Raw genomic sequence first — 18622 nt, forward strand, 5'->3', positions numbered from 1 at the left:
TTTTTTTATTCATAAGGGACGGCCAGGCCGTATTGCTTGCGCTTTATTTGACTTTAAATATTTTATTGTCTTTCTTTTCAGAATCCGTAGCGTGGGAATGCTGGACGAATTTCGGGTAACGCTCTATCAGCTTAAATGGTAAGTAAATATGATGTGAATGCTTTTTCGTACATGCTGCTAAGTGTGTCTGTTTTTTTGGGCTGGAGTGACTAAAATTTTGCCCATATAAAAACGGTTAGGGAACAAAAGGTGAACTATTTGCAATGTCGGGCGTTCAGGATCACATTTCCAGGGACCAAAGCACGCCGTTTTGAACGGTAGACATAAGAAAACGCTGCGCAGATGATTATCATCTGCAAGCACGCAAGCAAGCAAGCACGAGATAAAGAATTATTAATGATAAAAATAATTGTGAAGAATAGCAATAGAAAACGAATGCTAGAAAATGCGACAGGGAACATTTTCTTCTGCGCTGGTTGTGCTCTGGTAGGTTTGAAAAATTTATGAATGACCCACGCGTATTTTAAATGGTACTGTGGAAAGGCTTCCTTTTTTTTTTAAATTTCCTGTCCCCTTTCCGAGAATTTAGCAAATTTTTTGTTTGGAGAATATGAAGTTCATTTTGGGGCTTTGAAAGGTTTAATTAATTCAGTCGGTAATTGATGTACGTGACGAACATGGTAAATTTTATTGTCTGGCTTGAGCCTACTCAAAGGAACGGCACTGTCATTGTTTTCTCTTTTTTCGTCTCATAATTTTTTGAGGTACGTTTTGTAATTAAATTAAGTATAATTGAAATCTGGTTTAAGTAGATTGCATAAAATATTTGTAAAATTTTTAATTTTTTGTCAGGTTCTTGCTTCCTTTTGTTTTTTTTTACTTTATCAGTTCGTTGGTAAGAATTTTGTTAGAAGTCTGTACTAATTTAAATGTGTAAGGATGTTTCAAGGGACAAACATCGTAGATATACTAACTGATTTATGAAGAAATTTAAAATGCAGTGGTTAAAATGTATGACCTATTTAGATATTTATCAGTCAAGTTCTTACCACTTCAAACAATTTTTCGCACAGGAACCCGTTTTATGTGGCTTAACATTTTAATTTTATAACACTTCACTGCTTTAACACGTCTTTATTCAAGATATGGAAACAAGCAATAAAAGCTTATGGTGGTGCTACTAATTTAGTGAATAGCTGTATCGTTAATATCGCAATTTTTTGTGGTCGTCTCCATTAACTGAAAACGGTTCTACATCTCGCTCCCTCTCAGTTTACAGGGCTTTACTGATTGGCCATAAAATTGTATTCAATTGTATCAAGCCCGAAATGAGTGAAATCTTGTGCATGTTTTACAAGCAAACCCGTTAAAGATTTCACTCAACGAAATGTCAATTCCCTTGCCGCGTAACGTCCCAGCAGCTGAGATTGTGTCGGGGTCCCGTGAGTCCTTTAAATATCCCTCCAAAAAGGGTACACAAAACTTCGAGTCCATTCAAATCTATCTACGGGTTTTGGCTTTTCTTTACAATGGCCTTATCGCTGACACCATCCAACCACCCCCTCCAAATTTGAAAGGGAAAGAACTGCTTTTATACACATCGGTGGTACAACCGGAAGGAACCACTGTTACGCATAAGTCATCCGAAGCTCCGGGGTTTTTGTGGCGGAGTGCAGTTTTATTGTATGGTGTCCGGTTGTTTTCTCTCTCCTTCGGATACTAGCTTTCCCTTTCGTTCATTCAACTTTTTCCTGAACCGTTGTTTTTATTCCGAACGTTCCAAACCGAATCCGAACGACGTAAAAGGATTCTACCATATTTTACGCTTTTCGGCATGTGCGTTTCGCTTGTCAGTGTTGTTCGGAAGGGTTTTTGAGGGTGCGGGTCACCATCGAATTTTGGTCTTTGTTGTACCACATCAAGTGGCCCGATATTTCCGGCCAAAAGGCTAGTCTTGCTTGCGCTGGTGAGGTAAGCGTGGTAAGATGATAAAAAAGGTGGTGGCATGATAAGAGCAAGTGGGGTTGAATGAGGCGCTTCCGTTCCATCAGGACGATTGCTTCTGAACATAAATGAATTACTTTGTACGATCGTACTGCCACGGTTTTATCTCGTCCCGCGAGGACATCCTTTCGGGGTGTTTGTTGCGCGAAGAAGTCTACGCACGTGGGAAGAGGCGGTGAGGTGAGTGTCACATTCACTTTTTGGTTGCTATCAAAGGCATTTTTAGTGTGGTGAGTAGAAGCTTGTGGTGGAGATGTGGGTGGTGAGAGCAATCTTAAAAACCGCAGCCATTAGGAGCTGCTTCCGAGCGGATAAAATCAAGTAAGGTCACGGGATCGTTTTCGGCGGTTGTTTTGAGAACCTTTTTTCGAAAAAGGAAACCCTTCGAGTCACTTAGCCAGTGGTTTGGAACGAGCGCTTTCCGCACTTTATTGCCTGCCTGCTTTGAGTTACTGCGTGTACTTCACCATTTCCGGAAGTGTTTGTGACAATGAAATCGGTGAACTCGTGTGACATTGACTTTGAAACACACAAAGCGCACGGGGAAAATTTCTATTTCATTCCAAATGGTTGGCAAACGTATGGTTTGAGTGCTTTGTAGAAAGAAGAACTTGCGGGGGTTTAAAGTTTGCTTTTGGTTTCGCACTTGTCTACGTATTTTTATACGGTCAATAACGTTAAAAATTAAAAACTTTATACATGAGGATCGAAGCTTAAAGGAAAAATTATTAAGAAATTATTGTTTCCTTGAAGAAAATCAGACGCTATTACGCAAACGCTACACAAAAAGATTGAGAAAAAGAAATTCAGGATGCCACTAAACCATACTCAACTAAGATACCAGAAGCACTATACTTGGATACGATCTTACAGGGCAAACACAGCGAAACAGGACATGATTCCACATCATTAACCATGAAAATTCTTCTCCCAATGATTCGAAATCAAAAATCGATAAAAAAATGTAAAGATCCTGCCTATGAAGGTCAACACTTGGTGCCAATGTTGACCAGAAAAGTGTATGCAAACCCACTTCAGACTGAATCGATATGAACCCTGCCGATGGTTGTTTGTTGTTTAAAATGCTAAAGTCGTACTCGAAGACAAGTTGTTCATTACCAAGCGTTCAATTAATTCAATTACCGTAGCGCGTTGGTTATGCATTGTAAAATGTCTGTCTAAAAATATTGAGTTTCCTCCCAGCATACGTACCCCGAAAGATAGAGATTAGTGTAGTTTATGGGCTGAAATGGCTCTGCTATTAGCACGCAATCTCCTAATTAATGTTGCACTGCCAATAATAAGCCGTCTGCCCTTGAATACTAAACAACAACATGGCCTATGCGAGAGCAATTCGCCCCAAAGGGAGTTTCTTAGAGGTACCACTTCAATCTCATCATTAGCCACTGTGGTAGGCGTAGCGAGACGTCCTACTCCTACGGGAAGATACGTTTGGATAGCTAATTATGGAATCGGAATCGGCAATCCTGAATTTGCGACAGTCTGTGTTTGGTTCGAAAGTACGATGACCGTTGTTTTGTTTTTGCGCGCGTCTGTGTGTGTGTGTGTGTTTGGACAAATATTTGATTTGCTTTGACCCTAGCCGGGAACGGACACGCTAGAGCAGTGGCGGCAAAGTGCCTAAAATTGCCTACGTTAATGGATCATTTAATTACCAGATTCCATTTCCAAGGGGCAAGTAAGCAACCAGGATGTATCGTCACTTTCATTGCTCGTCGGTTGACACGAAGCACGGATTTTAAGTGACTGTTATTGGCCACAGCAGAGCAGAAACTTTCACCGACGGCCTCCTAATTAATAGGCAATCTGAGTGAAAGCGAACCTAGTTCTTTGTCATCAGTTAGCACACATTGGAGTTAGGATGTGGTTTGCACGATGGAGGAAGCAGAGCTTTTAAAGACTTTACGCAAAGAGTAGGCGACATAACTAACACGATAGAGCGCGAAACGTCACGTATCATTCGTGAGATTTTCTTATCAATTTGAAATGTTGAACCGTTCAGCGAAAACAACACTACTGAATGAACCTTCCGCGACGCTAGATAATCAGCCCGATGTTTGGTGAAAAGGCCTAGTCTATTCGCATCAGAAACTCGCTATCGCCCGTTGACATGGCATTTGAAGGATCTTTTGAACTTCGGCTCTATATTTATGGATTGAAACGCTGTCTGTTCCGAATTATGGCGAATTTTATGTTATCTTCATGAGCCAAATAGCATCGGGCTGGGTTGTGCAGCTGCGAAAGATGATGAAAGCCTATCAATTATCGGGTATTCGTCAAATTGAATGGTCCTACTTACACCCTGAAGCATTTTTCAATTGATACTGTCTCAGGGCATTGGTAAACGAGCAAGCACAAGTTCGCTGGCTTTTTTTTCTACCGTTTGTTGTGTTAGAAACGAAAATAAATTGAATGGAGTCAAAGAGGAATGGATTGAAGCTAACAAAAAACGCTTCTTTGAAGCGGCACAAAGACCTACCGTCTTCAGCTCAATTTTGTGTTAGAGTTTGATAAAAAAAGGTTGTTATATGGGTGGTGATGCTAAAGAATAGAGTTCTGATTTCCTCATTTAAAATGAGACTTATATGTTGTGCCTGTGCCGCACTTCTTAAAGCGAAATAAAGAGAGCGTGGGAGAAAGTGAAAGTGAAAGTGAAGTTAAGAATTCGGTTGTTTTCAATGAATTCGAAGTTTTGTCCCACAATAAATGACACAGAAAATAATGTTCCTTTTAGCGATATTATTCTTAAGTCGTCCATCCATAACAGCAACGTTGACAGCCACAAAGCTATAATTGTAAATCGAATTTAAATTCTTTCATCCTTTTCCGAACATTATCTCTATATCAATAATAAAGACAACAAAAACCGTTTAAGATCCTTGTTTTTCTTCATGATACAAAAAAACAGTAAATTACCACTTCCAAAAGTGGGTCCCGAGTCCAAATGGAGCCAGAATTCATGTAAAGCCTCCATCCCGAATATAAAAAAACATACGAAGAAAAGAATCCCAAATGTTCATGTGTGCAACGGTATCGAGTATGATAGGATTGTTAAATCCTGGGAAAACATATGGTTTTCCCCGGGAGTGCCTTTTTCCGGTCCAAATGTGGAATGTGGAACCGGTAGAACGTGGAAAAATGAAATGCTTCCACCAAAAGACAAATCCCCTCTGCGTGTCTGTGTGTGTGTGACAAAGGAGGTGTATCTTATCTTGTGTGTTCCCAAACCTTAGGTTGTGTGTTTTTTGTTGTTGGTTGGATGCTGATGTTTTCTTTTCCATCCACCCAGCAGAAGCGGCTAGTATCGTAAAGCATCATAAAGCAGAGCTTTTTTTTTTGTTGGCTGTTGCTTCTCACCCGATCCTTGCGACACAGAAGGCAGACCAGGATGGGAGGAAAGGTAAAACCGTTTACTTATTTCGTTTCCAAAAGGGAGCAGGATTTTTTGCTTCTTCTGGCTGGCCGTTATCGTGAAAGCTGTCCATCGTACGACAGCCCGAGTGAATTTAATTAGAGTGAATGAAGAGAATGGGAACATAATGCAACCGTTGTCAAATAACTTTTCGAGAAGGCCCCCGCGCGCGCTCGAGCACGCCGCGAAGGATGATCGGACGGCTTTCGTTTGACGATTATGGTGGTGAAGATGATGAAATGGGTAAGCGTTAAGTTGAAGTCCCCTTTCTAGGAATGTGCCGCTAGCAAGTCCTTCGGGTGTAGTTGAGCCTGATGGTCGATGGGTTTCCCACTTTTCGGCACCGATTTGTTTTATTCGTTCTGTTCAATAGAACTGGTGCGCAAAAAAAAGAAGAAGCCCGTCGCTTGTGGTAAGGAAAAAGAAAAAAAACAACGATTCAGAAATGTAGAAGGACACACACACACACACGCAGAAAAAAAGCCACATCTCGCTTTTCTTTCCCATAACGGAATCAGTCAAAGGTGTGAAAGCCACGTGGAGTGAGTGAATCGTTCTTTGGTTGGACTTTTTTGTTGTTTTGGTTTGAATTTATCCCTGCCACTAGAATCAATTTTCCACAAAAAAAGGGAACACCTTTACTTCGTCGAATTGAATTGATGCGGGTAAGCTTCAGAAAGACTGTTGTAGCTGGAATTGTAAGCAATAGTAAATATCCGTTGCAGAATAGGAAAAAAGCTTTCACTCTTCGGGTGGGGTGTTTTTTTTTTTTCTTGTTGCGTGGCTCATGATCGGCAGCTTTTCCGCTTCATGTAATCAATGCAGCACAAGATTTATAGCATTTTTATTCATTCTCCCTTTTCGGTCGAAAGTATTGAAACCGATCACATCCGTTTTTTTTCTTTCGAAACAGCTTTTGCGAGCCAAACTGCCCTGGCATTGTGTCTTTTCTTCCGCACAATATTGTGGTACGGTAAGCGTGTGGGTATACTAAAATATTGTAGAATTTAGAAAATGTCTTAAATCTCATACCCACAATGTAGTGCTCTCTGGTGGGAAACTTATGCATCTGTCGATGGAATGTTTTGTCCCAAACCGGTGGTACGAAAAGCATGGCGAAAGCAGCTAAATGTGATTAATTAGACCCTTCCGTTATGCTTAATAGAGTTTTGTGGCAATGACGGACGCGATCGGGTCTCATAATAGCTATTAGCAGTGCCTTTTTCTTGCCCCTTTGAGCAGCATTTGGTGGACAACGTTAAAGTGGGATGGTAGAGCTGGTGGATTTTGGATGTGACTTTAGACAGAGATTTAAGCAGACCACGATTCTCTAGGGTTTGTAAGAGAAATTTTCAAACTGCCAATAATTATGAATAATTTAGTTCCAATAAAACCAACTGAGAGTTGAGCCTCCGCAAGCCAAACATCAACAGTTGGCTGTTTATTTTTATTGGTGAGATGAAAATATTCAATAAGCTGATTGTCATGAAATATTTATATATAATAGAGCTTATAAAGCATTGATTAGCTTTGACGAGCTTATTTGATTTTCTTTTAGCGATTCTGTGCAACGAAACAAAGGAAATATACCATCGGAGAAAGAGCTAATATAAGAATAAACAAATTCGAGACATAATCTGGCCACTGTGCGTACCTGGAAAGGCAGGATACGGGAGATGTAATTATTTTTTCGTTGTGTTGTGGTTGCCCACGTGTAGAAAGCGAGCTCGTGCTGCTGAAACCCGCCAAAGACTTGCGATGGTAAAGGCATGGGTTTGCTAAATCTTTCCTGCAAAAGAAGCCTCATTTCTTTTCAAGATGTGTCAAAACCACTTATTTTTGACTGAAATTGACTGAACCGAAATGTTTTCCTTTTTCTACAATATGTTTAGTAATATTTCGTTTATTATTCTGTTTTATCATGCAAAAATTATAAAGTACATTAAAGTTTATAACATCGAAAGTGTTTATTTTCTTTTACGTAGAACTCCCATGAGCATATACGAACGATTTATAGACCGAAGTTAATGGCAAGATGTTAATGAAATAGTCCGTCAAGCGTTAACGGAACTTTTCCCCAATTTTCGTACCAGAGCTCCCTTCGCACAGTATCCCGTGACCAATGTAAACATAAATATTTCATCCTTATCGAGGGAGTGAAATTTTATTAGAAATGCCAGTGCCGTAGCCGTTCGCAAGCTAGCTAGAATTTGAAATTGTCGGTTGATAAACCTTAAGGCAGGCGGAAAATCAATTCTATCTTTCCATCCACGACCAAGAAACTGGTGCTTAAAGGCTGGTGGTGGGTGGCTTTTGGTAGCTTACTCGTTAAGCTTCCCGTTAGTGGAATAGGATCTTCCGGACAATGCTTGCCCGTGTTGGTGGGCTGAACAGAGCAGGCAAACAATCATACAACACGGCATATGGATCAAAATATCGATACGCCCGGGCGAAAGTATCGGAATTGTTTCGGTCGTCTCTACATTACCCCACGTCCGATAGGGGTAATGAGGCTTGCGATTTTAGTGTGTAATTCTCCAGATGTTGTGTTGTGTGGCGGGGTCAGAAGTATTAAGTATTGAGCATTAAACCAGGGACAAACCCCTGGAACGCCAGCAACAACGACTACTCAGTTCGCTTGTAATGGTCGATAAAGTGTACGAACCACGACAGTTTGTACGTGAAGCTTGCGGCCTAATGCGGCCTTCTTCGTTATCTTCTCCAGAACACGGTGGTAACACGAGCACAAGCAGAGCCACACAAACGTAACCGAACGAATTTATCTCTAATGGCATAACTTGTCCAATCAGGCTGGCTCAAGGTTGCGATATTTGGAAGGATAATGTCTTCGGTTCTTTGCCCGATCCAGACCAGACCGATGACATCGGCATGTTGTGAACTTGAACTTTACCTTGCAGCGATATTTGCATTTAAATCTCATATTGATGATCGACGTTTGTTTATGGTTATGTCACATATTTCCCGCGATTGATCCTTCGTATTTGGAATTTTTCAGTGGTTGATGGTTTATAAATATTCAAAGCATGTGTTGGTGGTACATAGGAACTCTTTTAGCAATACAAAACAGTACAATGAATAAAGCTTAAAATGTACAGTGAAAATAAAAGTACACTCAAAACGGTAAATGTTTGTGGTAGGAAAAAATGCTTCCCTCAAATCCCATTGTCCCCAATTTTCGTCTACAGATGCTCAAGACAAAGCAAAACTCTCACCAGAAATCTTCGTACGGTATCGTCTGACATCGATTCTTACATGCTTGCTAAACTTTTTGGAGTTATCTCACATTATAGTTAGTTAGTTAACAGGTTTGTGGTTCAACATTGATCAAAATCGGATCGTAATTGAATAATCTATCGTGTCATTACAGTTAACGACCATGGCTGTGTTCAATTTGGCGTGTGATACGATGATCCATCTTTCTGTTGGATAAGGGTTTGAGCTGTTACCCATGAATGGATGTGGTTATTTTTTTCTTCAATCTTGGTATACTTATTCTAATATTCACTTTGGTATGTTCGTCAAAGAGGAGAGGTGTAATTTTCATCCATTTCCAGTCCAAGAATCTTTGATCATTTCTTTAACTGTCGGACAATTTTTTCTATAAAATCGTTCAAATTATCTGAAGTAGAAGCAAATAAGCACAAAAAAATGCCAATGAATAGGAATCATGAATGACACAGATTGACTTAATATCATACATTTATCATTTTTGCATTTTTTCCCTACAGCACCTTTCAGAATTAACTTCCACCATACGTGACTGTATCCTGTCGATTAATCTAAAAGTTTGTTTGTTTATAGTTCTTTCAAAAATCTTACTTCTTATCGATCGATCGGCTGTAGGCGAAAAAAGTTCCAAGCCTTCTTCAAAAACATAATTTGGGAAAAAGAATCAGCACAAAACCTGCCACTGTAAGGGTGCTTGCTTCATAGGAAATGATGTGGGTTCTTATGATTGAACGTTGAATGATCAATTGTTTGCCCCGACTCACTGGTACAGATTTAGAGAAGCGATTTAACCCGCCTCCCCCCCACCATGTTTACCTTGTCGCTTGTCGTGTTTGAAGGGATGAAGTGTATTTAGCGTATTGTGGAACGGACTGTAACACTCGACGAGTGGATCAAACGGAAAAGGGGTTAAGTGAATGCAGGACTTGGCCCAACTTCATGGGGATTGGGACGCGTTTTTAGCCACATGGTGGCTGGTGGAACCATGTGTTCTTTCTTCCCAAATGTTATTCGTGTTCAACCATGCGATGTGTTTGCAGTATGTTGCGATATGCGGCAGCATGCCCGTCGGTGGTTGCTCCACCGGTACGTACGTACGGGCGTTTTGTTGTGACAGCAATGTTGAAAATAACGAACCGATCTTTGTTGTGTTAGAAACAGGCAAAAGTGAAGATTTGCCATAACAACCCGTTAAAAGGCATTGGGAAACGCTTTTTTGCTGCGTGCAAAACGGGAAACGTCCGGAACTGTTCATAAAAAAGGTTTGTAATGCATTTGATGTTCAGATTATTAGGAAATGGGGCATTTTAAAAGGTTCTAAAAGCAATTTTACTTGTACAAAGCTGCGGTATTATGTTTTTAAAAAAACTGCATATACTTTAGTTTTATGAATGAGTCTCCGAGGAAAATGAATAAGCATCTTTTAAATAATAAAGTAAGGTGCGTGGATCGTCCTCAAGCGTTCTCGATCTCTATGTTTAGTGTAGTATATAAATAGAAATAGTTGTAAGAATAGGTTTGATTGCTTAGAAAGTAAGCTGCAAATCATAAACTAAATGGCCAGAGGTCGGTGCATCGAGAGCTCATTCTAATTGCATACAACATCTATTTTAAAAGTGCTTTAAAAATAGTTGGAATTGTGGTGAATTTTCGTGTAATGAGTGCCACTCGAAAGGGATAAAACAGCCACCAAAAAATTAACAAAAAATGGAAAATCACTAGCACATTTAAGGAGTCAATATGATTTACCAATTTCACTTCTTATGCTGCGTTAATAACAGCTCCTTACAGTGCAGAAATTGGTCTCAAAACTGTCGATCGATGGGACTCCGCAGCCTTCAAGTTTTTAACGAGTTTTATGGGTCGTGTTCATCGTGTTCCGGAATGGTTCGTGTCACCAAAGTGATCTTTCCTGTCACGGAGCGTACTGCTGTTTCCTTTCTGGCCACTTGGGACTTTTTTGGGACCTAATCCGCAGATAAGTACGCACCATCTTCTTCACTATGAACTCCTGATCCGGATCAGATTTTGGAGTACTACCCTTATTCGGATCGACCCAATTCCTGAATTGCTGTCGAGAGATGCTTACAATGTTTGCAGTATTGATAGCTTAACTCTTAATGCAAATAGTGAAAATTGAGTGGCACTGTTTCTCCAAACAGTGGCGGCTCTTTTTCGCCAAACGGTATTTTATTTTTGGGTTTAAAATTTTCTGTGAAAAATTTTTTTTTTTTCACAGTTTCCTCTGATTGAACACCAACAAACAATGATTTTTTGTTTCAACTTTACTTTCTAACGTACCTTTTTTCGCGTTGTATACGTACTTCGTCGCCTTACTGATTTTTTACTGAAATAATTCTCACTTGCCTTTACTTTCACTGGTGAAACAAACACTGGAAATCATTTTCTGCAAAAAACGTTCTATCTTGCAGAGCGGTTTAATCGTCCTGAGCAAGAACACACATTAAAATAATTGCCAAACTTTGCTATTTTTACTGCACGGCTGTATGTGCGGGTGTGCACCGTAAATGGTATTTTGTCTTAGCAAGTATGATTTTCAACGGTCGAGTTTTCTACCATTTGGCGTTCTGCCATTTTGATAAATGGTCGCAAGAACTGCAAGAACTGAAGGGATGAGCTTGGAAGCGAGCATTTTCCTTAAAGAGTGTTTCAAAATTTTGAGCTTGATTTATATTTTTTTCCAGTACTTGTCGTTGTACTGTAGCATTCTTTTCATGTGCGTGCTTCCATCCACATTAACATTAATAACTACAATTCGGTGCTTGACATGCCGTTAAAAGAATATTGCCATTCCTGGCGCAATTCCTATTCAGGATATTCGCAGCGCAAGCGAAAGCATCAGGTGGTGTGCGTACTGCTGTATCAGCATCGCCTTAGAAAGGAAAGGCTTTTGAACTTTTATAACCAAAAATGAAGTGACACAAGTCTGTTGTTCAGGGCTACCCCTTGTGTGCCCCTACCCCACACACAACGAACGGACGGACGGAAAAAAGCTCTCTTTGTTGCCACTTACGGGAACGGGAACGAGTATTTTCCACTTTGCCTTGCGTACAAGCGTACAAGAGTGGCAATCAAGCGGCTTAATAATGTAAGGTAGCTTACCGTAGCGCTTACATTTACGAGACCGAGAAGTGTTAGATAAAATCGGGGTCAAGCATATTGTTTTGTTCGTTCGCTTTGACATGAAATCCCATACCGGCCGACTTGCCCCAAAGCTGTCAGAAGAATGTTCCTCGCTGGCTTCGACTTAAATTCTTTTTCCACACCGCCACCGAGGACACTAAATAACTGCGTCCCGAGCGTTCGGGTGATGGAGGTTTGGTCCGAATTAATGGCTTCATTTATGTGCCAAAGCAAGAATGAAGAAAGATTATGACAATAACAACTGATTGTGACATATTTTAGCATAAGTTAGTAGCAGCAAACGACACCTAAACGGAGCGACTTGGAGGTGTGTTTCAGAAGTTAGTGATTTATTTTATTTGCTTGCCCGTTTAGAGTAACTAGGGGTGGATGTTTGGTTGCGAATTACGACCGTGGAACGAAAGTTCTTTGCGGTTAAGGCCTGCCGTAAGTTTAATTGTAGGAAAAAATTAAGAGTTTGCAAATTTTGTACAAATTTTGTGGCCCACGAACAATGCTGTATAAATTAAACTTTTTCGTTTAGAAACTTTAGGCATTTCGGGGAGAAACGTCTCCGATAAAGATATGCATTCCTTCTCGGAAGGGTGGAATTTTTCGATGCAATGTGAAACTTTGAGCTTTTGGAGAATTGACACACGGCACATGAAATTCCATTACTCATGCAAATATTCATCATTTCGGGTTGGCTATACGATAACAGCGAAATACATACACTCACATTCAACAGCATAGCGGGTCGATGAAACGAACCGGAAAGGTATTTTCATACATGGTTGCTTTAAATAAGGAGTAAAATCTGTGCCTAAGTACCGCGGTAGGCTTGTGGTTACTTTCGGTAACATTGAGCGAAAAATTTGCTTTCCTCACCGAAATACTTTGACGAAGAGTCAGAGTTGAAAAACTTTGAGAAATATGAGATTAAGGAAGATTATGTTTCAAGGAAAAAAATATAATTTATTTTCCAAATTCCGATGGTTCAATGTGGTTTTGTGGAAAAGTGTCTTAAAATTCTAGAAAGCACAGGTTAAACAATCGTGTAACGGAAAATGTTGTTTGATTGACTTGTTGAATTTCGCTGGGATAATGTGTTTTTTATCACTTTTGTTACCACTTTTTCAAATATTTACCAACTCCACCAAACGTGATTTACCTTTCCTTATTGATAAATCCATCCTTATGGGTTTTATTATTATGTTTTATCCTTTGCGTTCTGTATGTATTGTAGTAATTCACTCAAACACACACAATACATTCACACCGCTCATCACTTTTAAAAACTTGTGCATTGGTGTTTGAATTTTCCAAAACTTTGCTTATAAAATTGCACCTTTCTACTTCACACAGAAAAAAATTCCACGTGTTTGTTCCGGGAAAAATTATAATTAATTATTATCGCAATCCAAGCATTGGCATTACAGCATTATTGCACCCGGTTGCAAACACACGCACAATAAGAACAATGCACTATAACTAATGCTTCCGCTTCGTTTATTTTCCGGCTTTTTCAACCAACTATTCCGCTCAAAACCAAACCGAAACCACTGTCGAGGGACGAAACGTTGACGCGCTTTTGTCTCGTCCGTCCGTGTGTTCGTACCGACGGCACGCGAGACACACGAGCACGCTTCCGTTCACGTTGAAATCGAACGTTGAAATGAAAGTGAAAATTCTATCCGTGTCGCCCGACGCAGTTCGCCCGATGGAGGCGCGCCAGACGCAAGGCGCAAAAGCTTGCTCGAAAGCACACGCACACACAAAGAAAAAAACCGCCGACGATGCGAAAGCTCTTGGCGAACGCCGGTCCATGCACGATTGCCGGATGGGCTGTGTGCGTGTGGGTTGTGTGTGTAGCGTTTGTTTGGACGTTTTTCCTTCCCTGTGTCGTATGTAACTGGGCTGCGTATGTTGATACCGGCGCAGTTTAAGGACTGTCGCAGGCTAATATGACTGCCGCGTGTGCAAAACAGTCAGTCAATTGCAGAGCGAAAAGAAAAAAATCATCTTTATCTGAATGTTTTTCATCGGTACACGACAAGTTTTCTACGGAAGCGTATTTTATTCGCTTTCGTCGGCATTGTTCGTTAGCTGGCTGTCGGTCGGACAGAAAACGTGACGAGTTTTTGTAAAAGTGAGCAACACACTGAGGATATTTGTATGTACGTTCGTTCGTGTCGAAACGGTTTGGAAGCTTAGACGGTGCGTAGTTTCATCAACTGTGCAACGGCCATTTTCCAGAGCATCACAAATTGGATAGAAGTTGATGGATAAGGAACGCACAAGAGCATCACTTTGTTAGACATGTATGCCAGGACGTATGGGATAAGTGTACGAGAAGAAGGAAGAAATAAAAAATACATTTAAACGATTCAAGGGCAAAGCGGAAAATGAATTTCCGATTACAACTTTGTATGATATTTTTTCCCTTCCCTTAAACTTAATACTCAAACACACACACACACACACACACACACACACACACAAAAGCCCATGTATCGCAGCTGTTCGAAATCAGCACTTTCCATGTGTGCCCTAAACTCAATTCCGTCATCTCGTGTCTCACCAAAAGCTTTAGTACGGTGTATTGTTTGCTTAGGACTCACCAGAAGTTCGAATGTTATCTTTCGTAACAAATTGATAAATGACTAGCCAGTTGCTGGGCAGGCATGTTTGGCAAGCACACATGTTCTAGTTATTTACCCCGGGAACGCTATAAGATCAGCTTTTCGAGAGCTACACGCAGATAATCCGGTGTGTTAGGATCATGTGATGTTTTTAATTCCGAGAGTACATTATTTGACCAGATCACCAGCCGATTTACAGTCTCCGGCGTTGAATTGTGCGGAGCCAAGACGATTTCTCGGAAGTGTATCCGAAACAAATGTTATCCTCCCCGGTATGAAGGTTAATAATGTTACGAGCAAGAAAAATACCAGTTTTCCAGTTCCAGGCTAATTTTAAACGAAATGTATGAAAAACAGTTTATAAAAAAATAAGCCTTAAGTATCAATCCGTACCGTGAAAAAAGCGGACCATTTCATCCTTATCACTAAAAACCTTTAAATTGCTTCTTTGCCATGTTTTTTTGCTCTTCAAATTGTACTGCTGTTACGTATCAGAATCGCGCAACCCAGCAGCGTTAGGATAAAAATAACGTTTCGATTTAAAACGTTTCGAACATAAATATTGAAGTGAAACTATTGCGCCATCAGCCCTTGTTGACCTATTATGCCATAGCCCTTCGGCACTACGGAACCTTTGCTAAATAAATCACGCGTGAGAAGATTCCTACAAAACAGGTAAAATTCCTTTTTCTCTGTTCATCTTCTTGTGACATTTGCTTCGAGTTACTAACACACTTACCTATTCCGGTACGGGAAAAATGTAAACGGAATGTTTACAAACTGCCTTACAAAACAGGCATGATTCTTTACCTTCACGGAAGGGCTGACGCTTGTTTGAGAACAATTGGGTGCGAGTACTTCAATAAAAAAGTAAATAAATTTCGTTCGGAACCAAAAAACCAATCAAATTATATGGAAACTTTGCGTATTTAAATAAGACGAAAGTGAAGTGTTTTGACATACATAACTACTCTTTATACCAAGACGGCCTGTCTTTCATAAAATTTAAGAAAAAAAAACTGCTCCTTACGCTAGATGTTTTGTTTCTTTTGAGATACACCGAAACCTCCTCTGCAGAAGATAACAATCAAGACTGAGAATTTAAAAGAACCCTACATAAAAGAGCTATTGTAAGGCAACATAAAAACTAGCAGTAGCAGCATCTTTTACTTACAGAATTTCAACTATTTTGATAATCATACTTTATCACTGCACTTAGTAGAAGACATCACTACATACTGTCTCACTTATTGCTTTACTTTTGTTGATAAACGACACCAAAAATTGTACAACAATTCGTGAATAGTACAAAAAGCGAAGAGTTTTACTGTTTATGTTTTGCTTATTGTACTGGAAATAGTGTTGACATGTCAAAATTTTGTGTACCGTATGAGTGATTTGAAGTGTCAAACATTAAGTGTTGGTTCAATACAGCAAATTTTAAGTTAATTTTATTTGCAGCAGTTGCACATCACCCCTAGATAATATAGTATGAAATGGTAATCTTCATATCGTCGGTTACCATAGCAAAAATGAAAAATCCTTAATTAGACCTACAACCTACAAATCCCCAGTTTGAAACTCTTGCGCTTAAACACACATAATTAGTGTACAAATATTTTTTTAAAAAATTAAAAACTTTTCTAAATGTCCTCTTTTTATATAGAATTAATTACATCTACAAAATCATCCTTCAACTCAACTCCAAATATATTTCAAAATCAGTTTTCTCTCCCGTTTTTGACTTAACGACCTTCTAGGCCATGCCAGCCGTCTAATGGTTTACCGAACTTGCTTGATACCACGTAGTTGGATAGTCAGTCTGCTCTATACCGCTATAGTCACTACGGGGGAACGGTTCGGGTGGGATTTGAAGCTCAGACCTGTCGTGTGTGAATCGAAAGGAAAGCATAACGCAAAACTGCTACCACAACTACTGCTGCTACATTGCTAAAATGAAACATTTAACAACGTTTGTAGAAAAATGTATTAAAGTTTTATTTTTCGACACCTTCATCTCTAACGTACGATCGTACTTTATAGTATTTCCAATCCAGAGTCTTTTGTAGTTTTACTATAACTAAATTTTTTATTCATTGTTACAAATTAAAAAAAAAACTCTAAAATTGTTGAAAGTTTATTGATTTTTTATCTTTAAGGGTTGACTAATTTTGGCGAAAAACAATGGCAATTTATTCTGTTTGTCCACGATGATCAGTGCAAACGGTTGGTCCGCTCTAAAGTCCAGCGTGTGTGTAATGCTGAGTGGAATAACGGTCGCGGTGGTAACGCTTGTTGCCACAGTCCCGTGCGGATTAACGGTCAAAAAGGATTTCTGCTTGACGTCGGATATTTTCACATCATCGTTCGATAGCTGATCGAAAGGTTGACGATCGCCAAACATGCTTGCAATACCCAGCTGTCGGATAGAAGTAGAAACGTGATAGAAGTTAATTTTTCGCGAACTGCTGTTGCAACATTTCAAACACACAAACCTTCTTGAGTGGTTCCACCAGTGAGACCGTACTTTCCGCTTTGAATTCTGGCAGCTGAACTCGCACTTTGCTCGTTTCGTCCAGCTCGATCTCGCTCAGGATGGTTTGCAAATGTGTTGCCCTGAAGCGGCGTAGTTCCCGGTCGAGTTGGAAACGTTCGTTGGGCAGCATCAGTATCATCGACATGCGATCGCCATCGTACGGTAGCTCGATCCAGTACAGACCGTTCGATGAATCGTCCGTTCTGGTGTTTCCGTTACGCAGTTCCTTCGTAAGGTACATCATCTTGACTGCCGAACGCTGTGCCGGTTGTCCATTCACGTAGAACGAACCACGTTCGGTTTTGTTGAATTTGTACATCCATGTGCCGTTGAAGTAAAGAGCATTAATCAACAGCAGCTTGGTCGTGGTATCGATTGACTCTGCAGTAAGAAGGTAAATAATTAGTCAAAAAATGGCATTTCATAAAAGCAGCTAAGTAACATACGTTCGTCAATCACTTCGAGAATTCGTTCGCGAGTCTTCTGCTTCGCCCAATTGTTTATTGTTTCGGCCGCAAACCTTCGATTGGTAAAGTCCATCTCCTCCAGCGGGACCTTGTTACGCTTCAGCGACTCCCGGAACGCTGGCAGTAGCTCAATCGTAGTCGATTTAAAGATCTGCGAGGCTGTGTCTAATTTGTTCTTGGTAAGCGGCTCCTGTCCGGACTGTGGCTTTAACGCTCGATCGATATCATGCAGATCGTTCATGTTTAGCTGCAGTACAGATTCCATCTCTAGTCGCGTTGCGTTGGACGCTCCATCGAACAGGTACGACAGTAGGGACTGTACCATGAGCGGACTTATGATGTAATTGCTAGAATCGTCGCTAGGGAAAGCCTTCTGGAAGAGCTTCACCGAAAAGTCCATCACTTTTGCGTCGTACGGGACCGAAGGCTTTGGTACTTCAAAATTGTCATTGCCGTCTAAAGATTGTCGCTGCGGTTGGCTGTTTGTTGCGGAAAGGCGTATGCCAAAAGGGCCGCAGTCGTTTCCGGTACATGACGGTGCCGGTTGCTCGAGGGGTTGCGCGATCGGTAGTGAGGAGCAGCGATCGGAGTAGATAGGGCGGGTGGTCGAGCATAGTTGGATGTGCGGGTTGGCGTCGAGGAAGTTTTTGAATTCATTCTCACATCTCCATTTGTAAATACTATTCTGATGGCAGAATTCTTCCTTGGTTAGCAGAATAGTACCAGTGTATGCATACCTTTGGCATGATACATGGGAGGCAAAAGTTGCTGCAAATAAAAGGGTTTTAAAAGGCAAATCAGAGAGTATTAATTGATAATTGTTGCCCAAAATACAGTCTCACTTTGAAGTTGCATAGTTAGATGTGCACAAACGAGTCAAACCGGTTAATTCCTAAATTGAGGGAAGTACAACGCATTTTGATATTAAACAAGCAAAGCATAATCTCGTGTCGTATTTAATTCCGGTTTTCAAAGCTCGTAAAGTAAACAACATCTTCACGCCGCACTGACGCTGAACACAGTCCGGTTTGGGGAATTCCCTGCCACGGCCTATGGTACACAGGGTTTTACCCACACAGCGATGAAGAATTGATAGAATATCGATGGACGCTTGGGAATTCAGCCAAGACTGCTAGCACTCTAATGT

At 40.4% G+C, this 18622-nt stretch overlaps 4 protein-coding genes across 4 annotated transcripts in view; 1 reads left to right on the forward strand and 3 right to left on the reverse strand.

Moving 5' to 3' along the window:
• LOC126557777 (neuropeptide SIFamide receptor-like) overlaps positions 1–15735 on the reverse strand; it is a 29136-nt gene extending 13401 nt beyond the window's left edge. Inside the window, exon 1 of the mRNA XM_050213656.1 lies at positions 15647–15735. Coding sequence (XP_050069613.1) covers positions 15647–15672 — 26 coding nt within the window. The 5' untranslated portion in view covers positions 15673–15735. The remainder of the gene's footprint in view (positions 1–15646) is intronic.
• Positions 1–18622, reverse strand: part of LOC126565883 (uncharacterized) — a 482940-nt gene that overhangs the window by 44692 nt on the left and 419626 nt on the right. The gene's annotated exons all lie outside the window — the stretch shown is intronic.
• The window catches only part of LOC126559640 (laminin subunit beta-1), a 379704-nt gene that overhangs the window by 27996 nt on the left and 333086 nt on the right, over positions 1–18622 (forward strand). The gene's annotated exons all lie outside the window — the stretch shown is intronic.
• Positions 16610–17875, reverse strand: LOC126565839 (leukocyte elastase inhibitor-like). The gene is made up of 3 exons (XM_050223052.1): positions 17455–17875; positions 16968–17389; positions 16610–16891 (listed from the first exon to the last, which is right to left on the reverse strand). The coding sequence occupies exons 1-3, from the start codon at positions 17873–17875 to the stop codon at positions 16610–16612; spliced, it is 1125 nt and encodes a 374-aa protein (XP_050079009.1).

Source organism: Anopheles maculipalpis, chromosome 2RL, assembly GCF_943734695.1.
Source record: "Anopheles maculipalpis chromosome 2RL, idAnoMacuDA_375_x, whole genome shotgun sequence".
Taxonomy (NCBI): domain Eukaryota; kingdom Metazoa; phylum Arthropoda; class Insecta; order Diptera; family Culicidae; genus Anopheles; species Anopheles maculipalpis.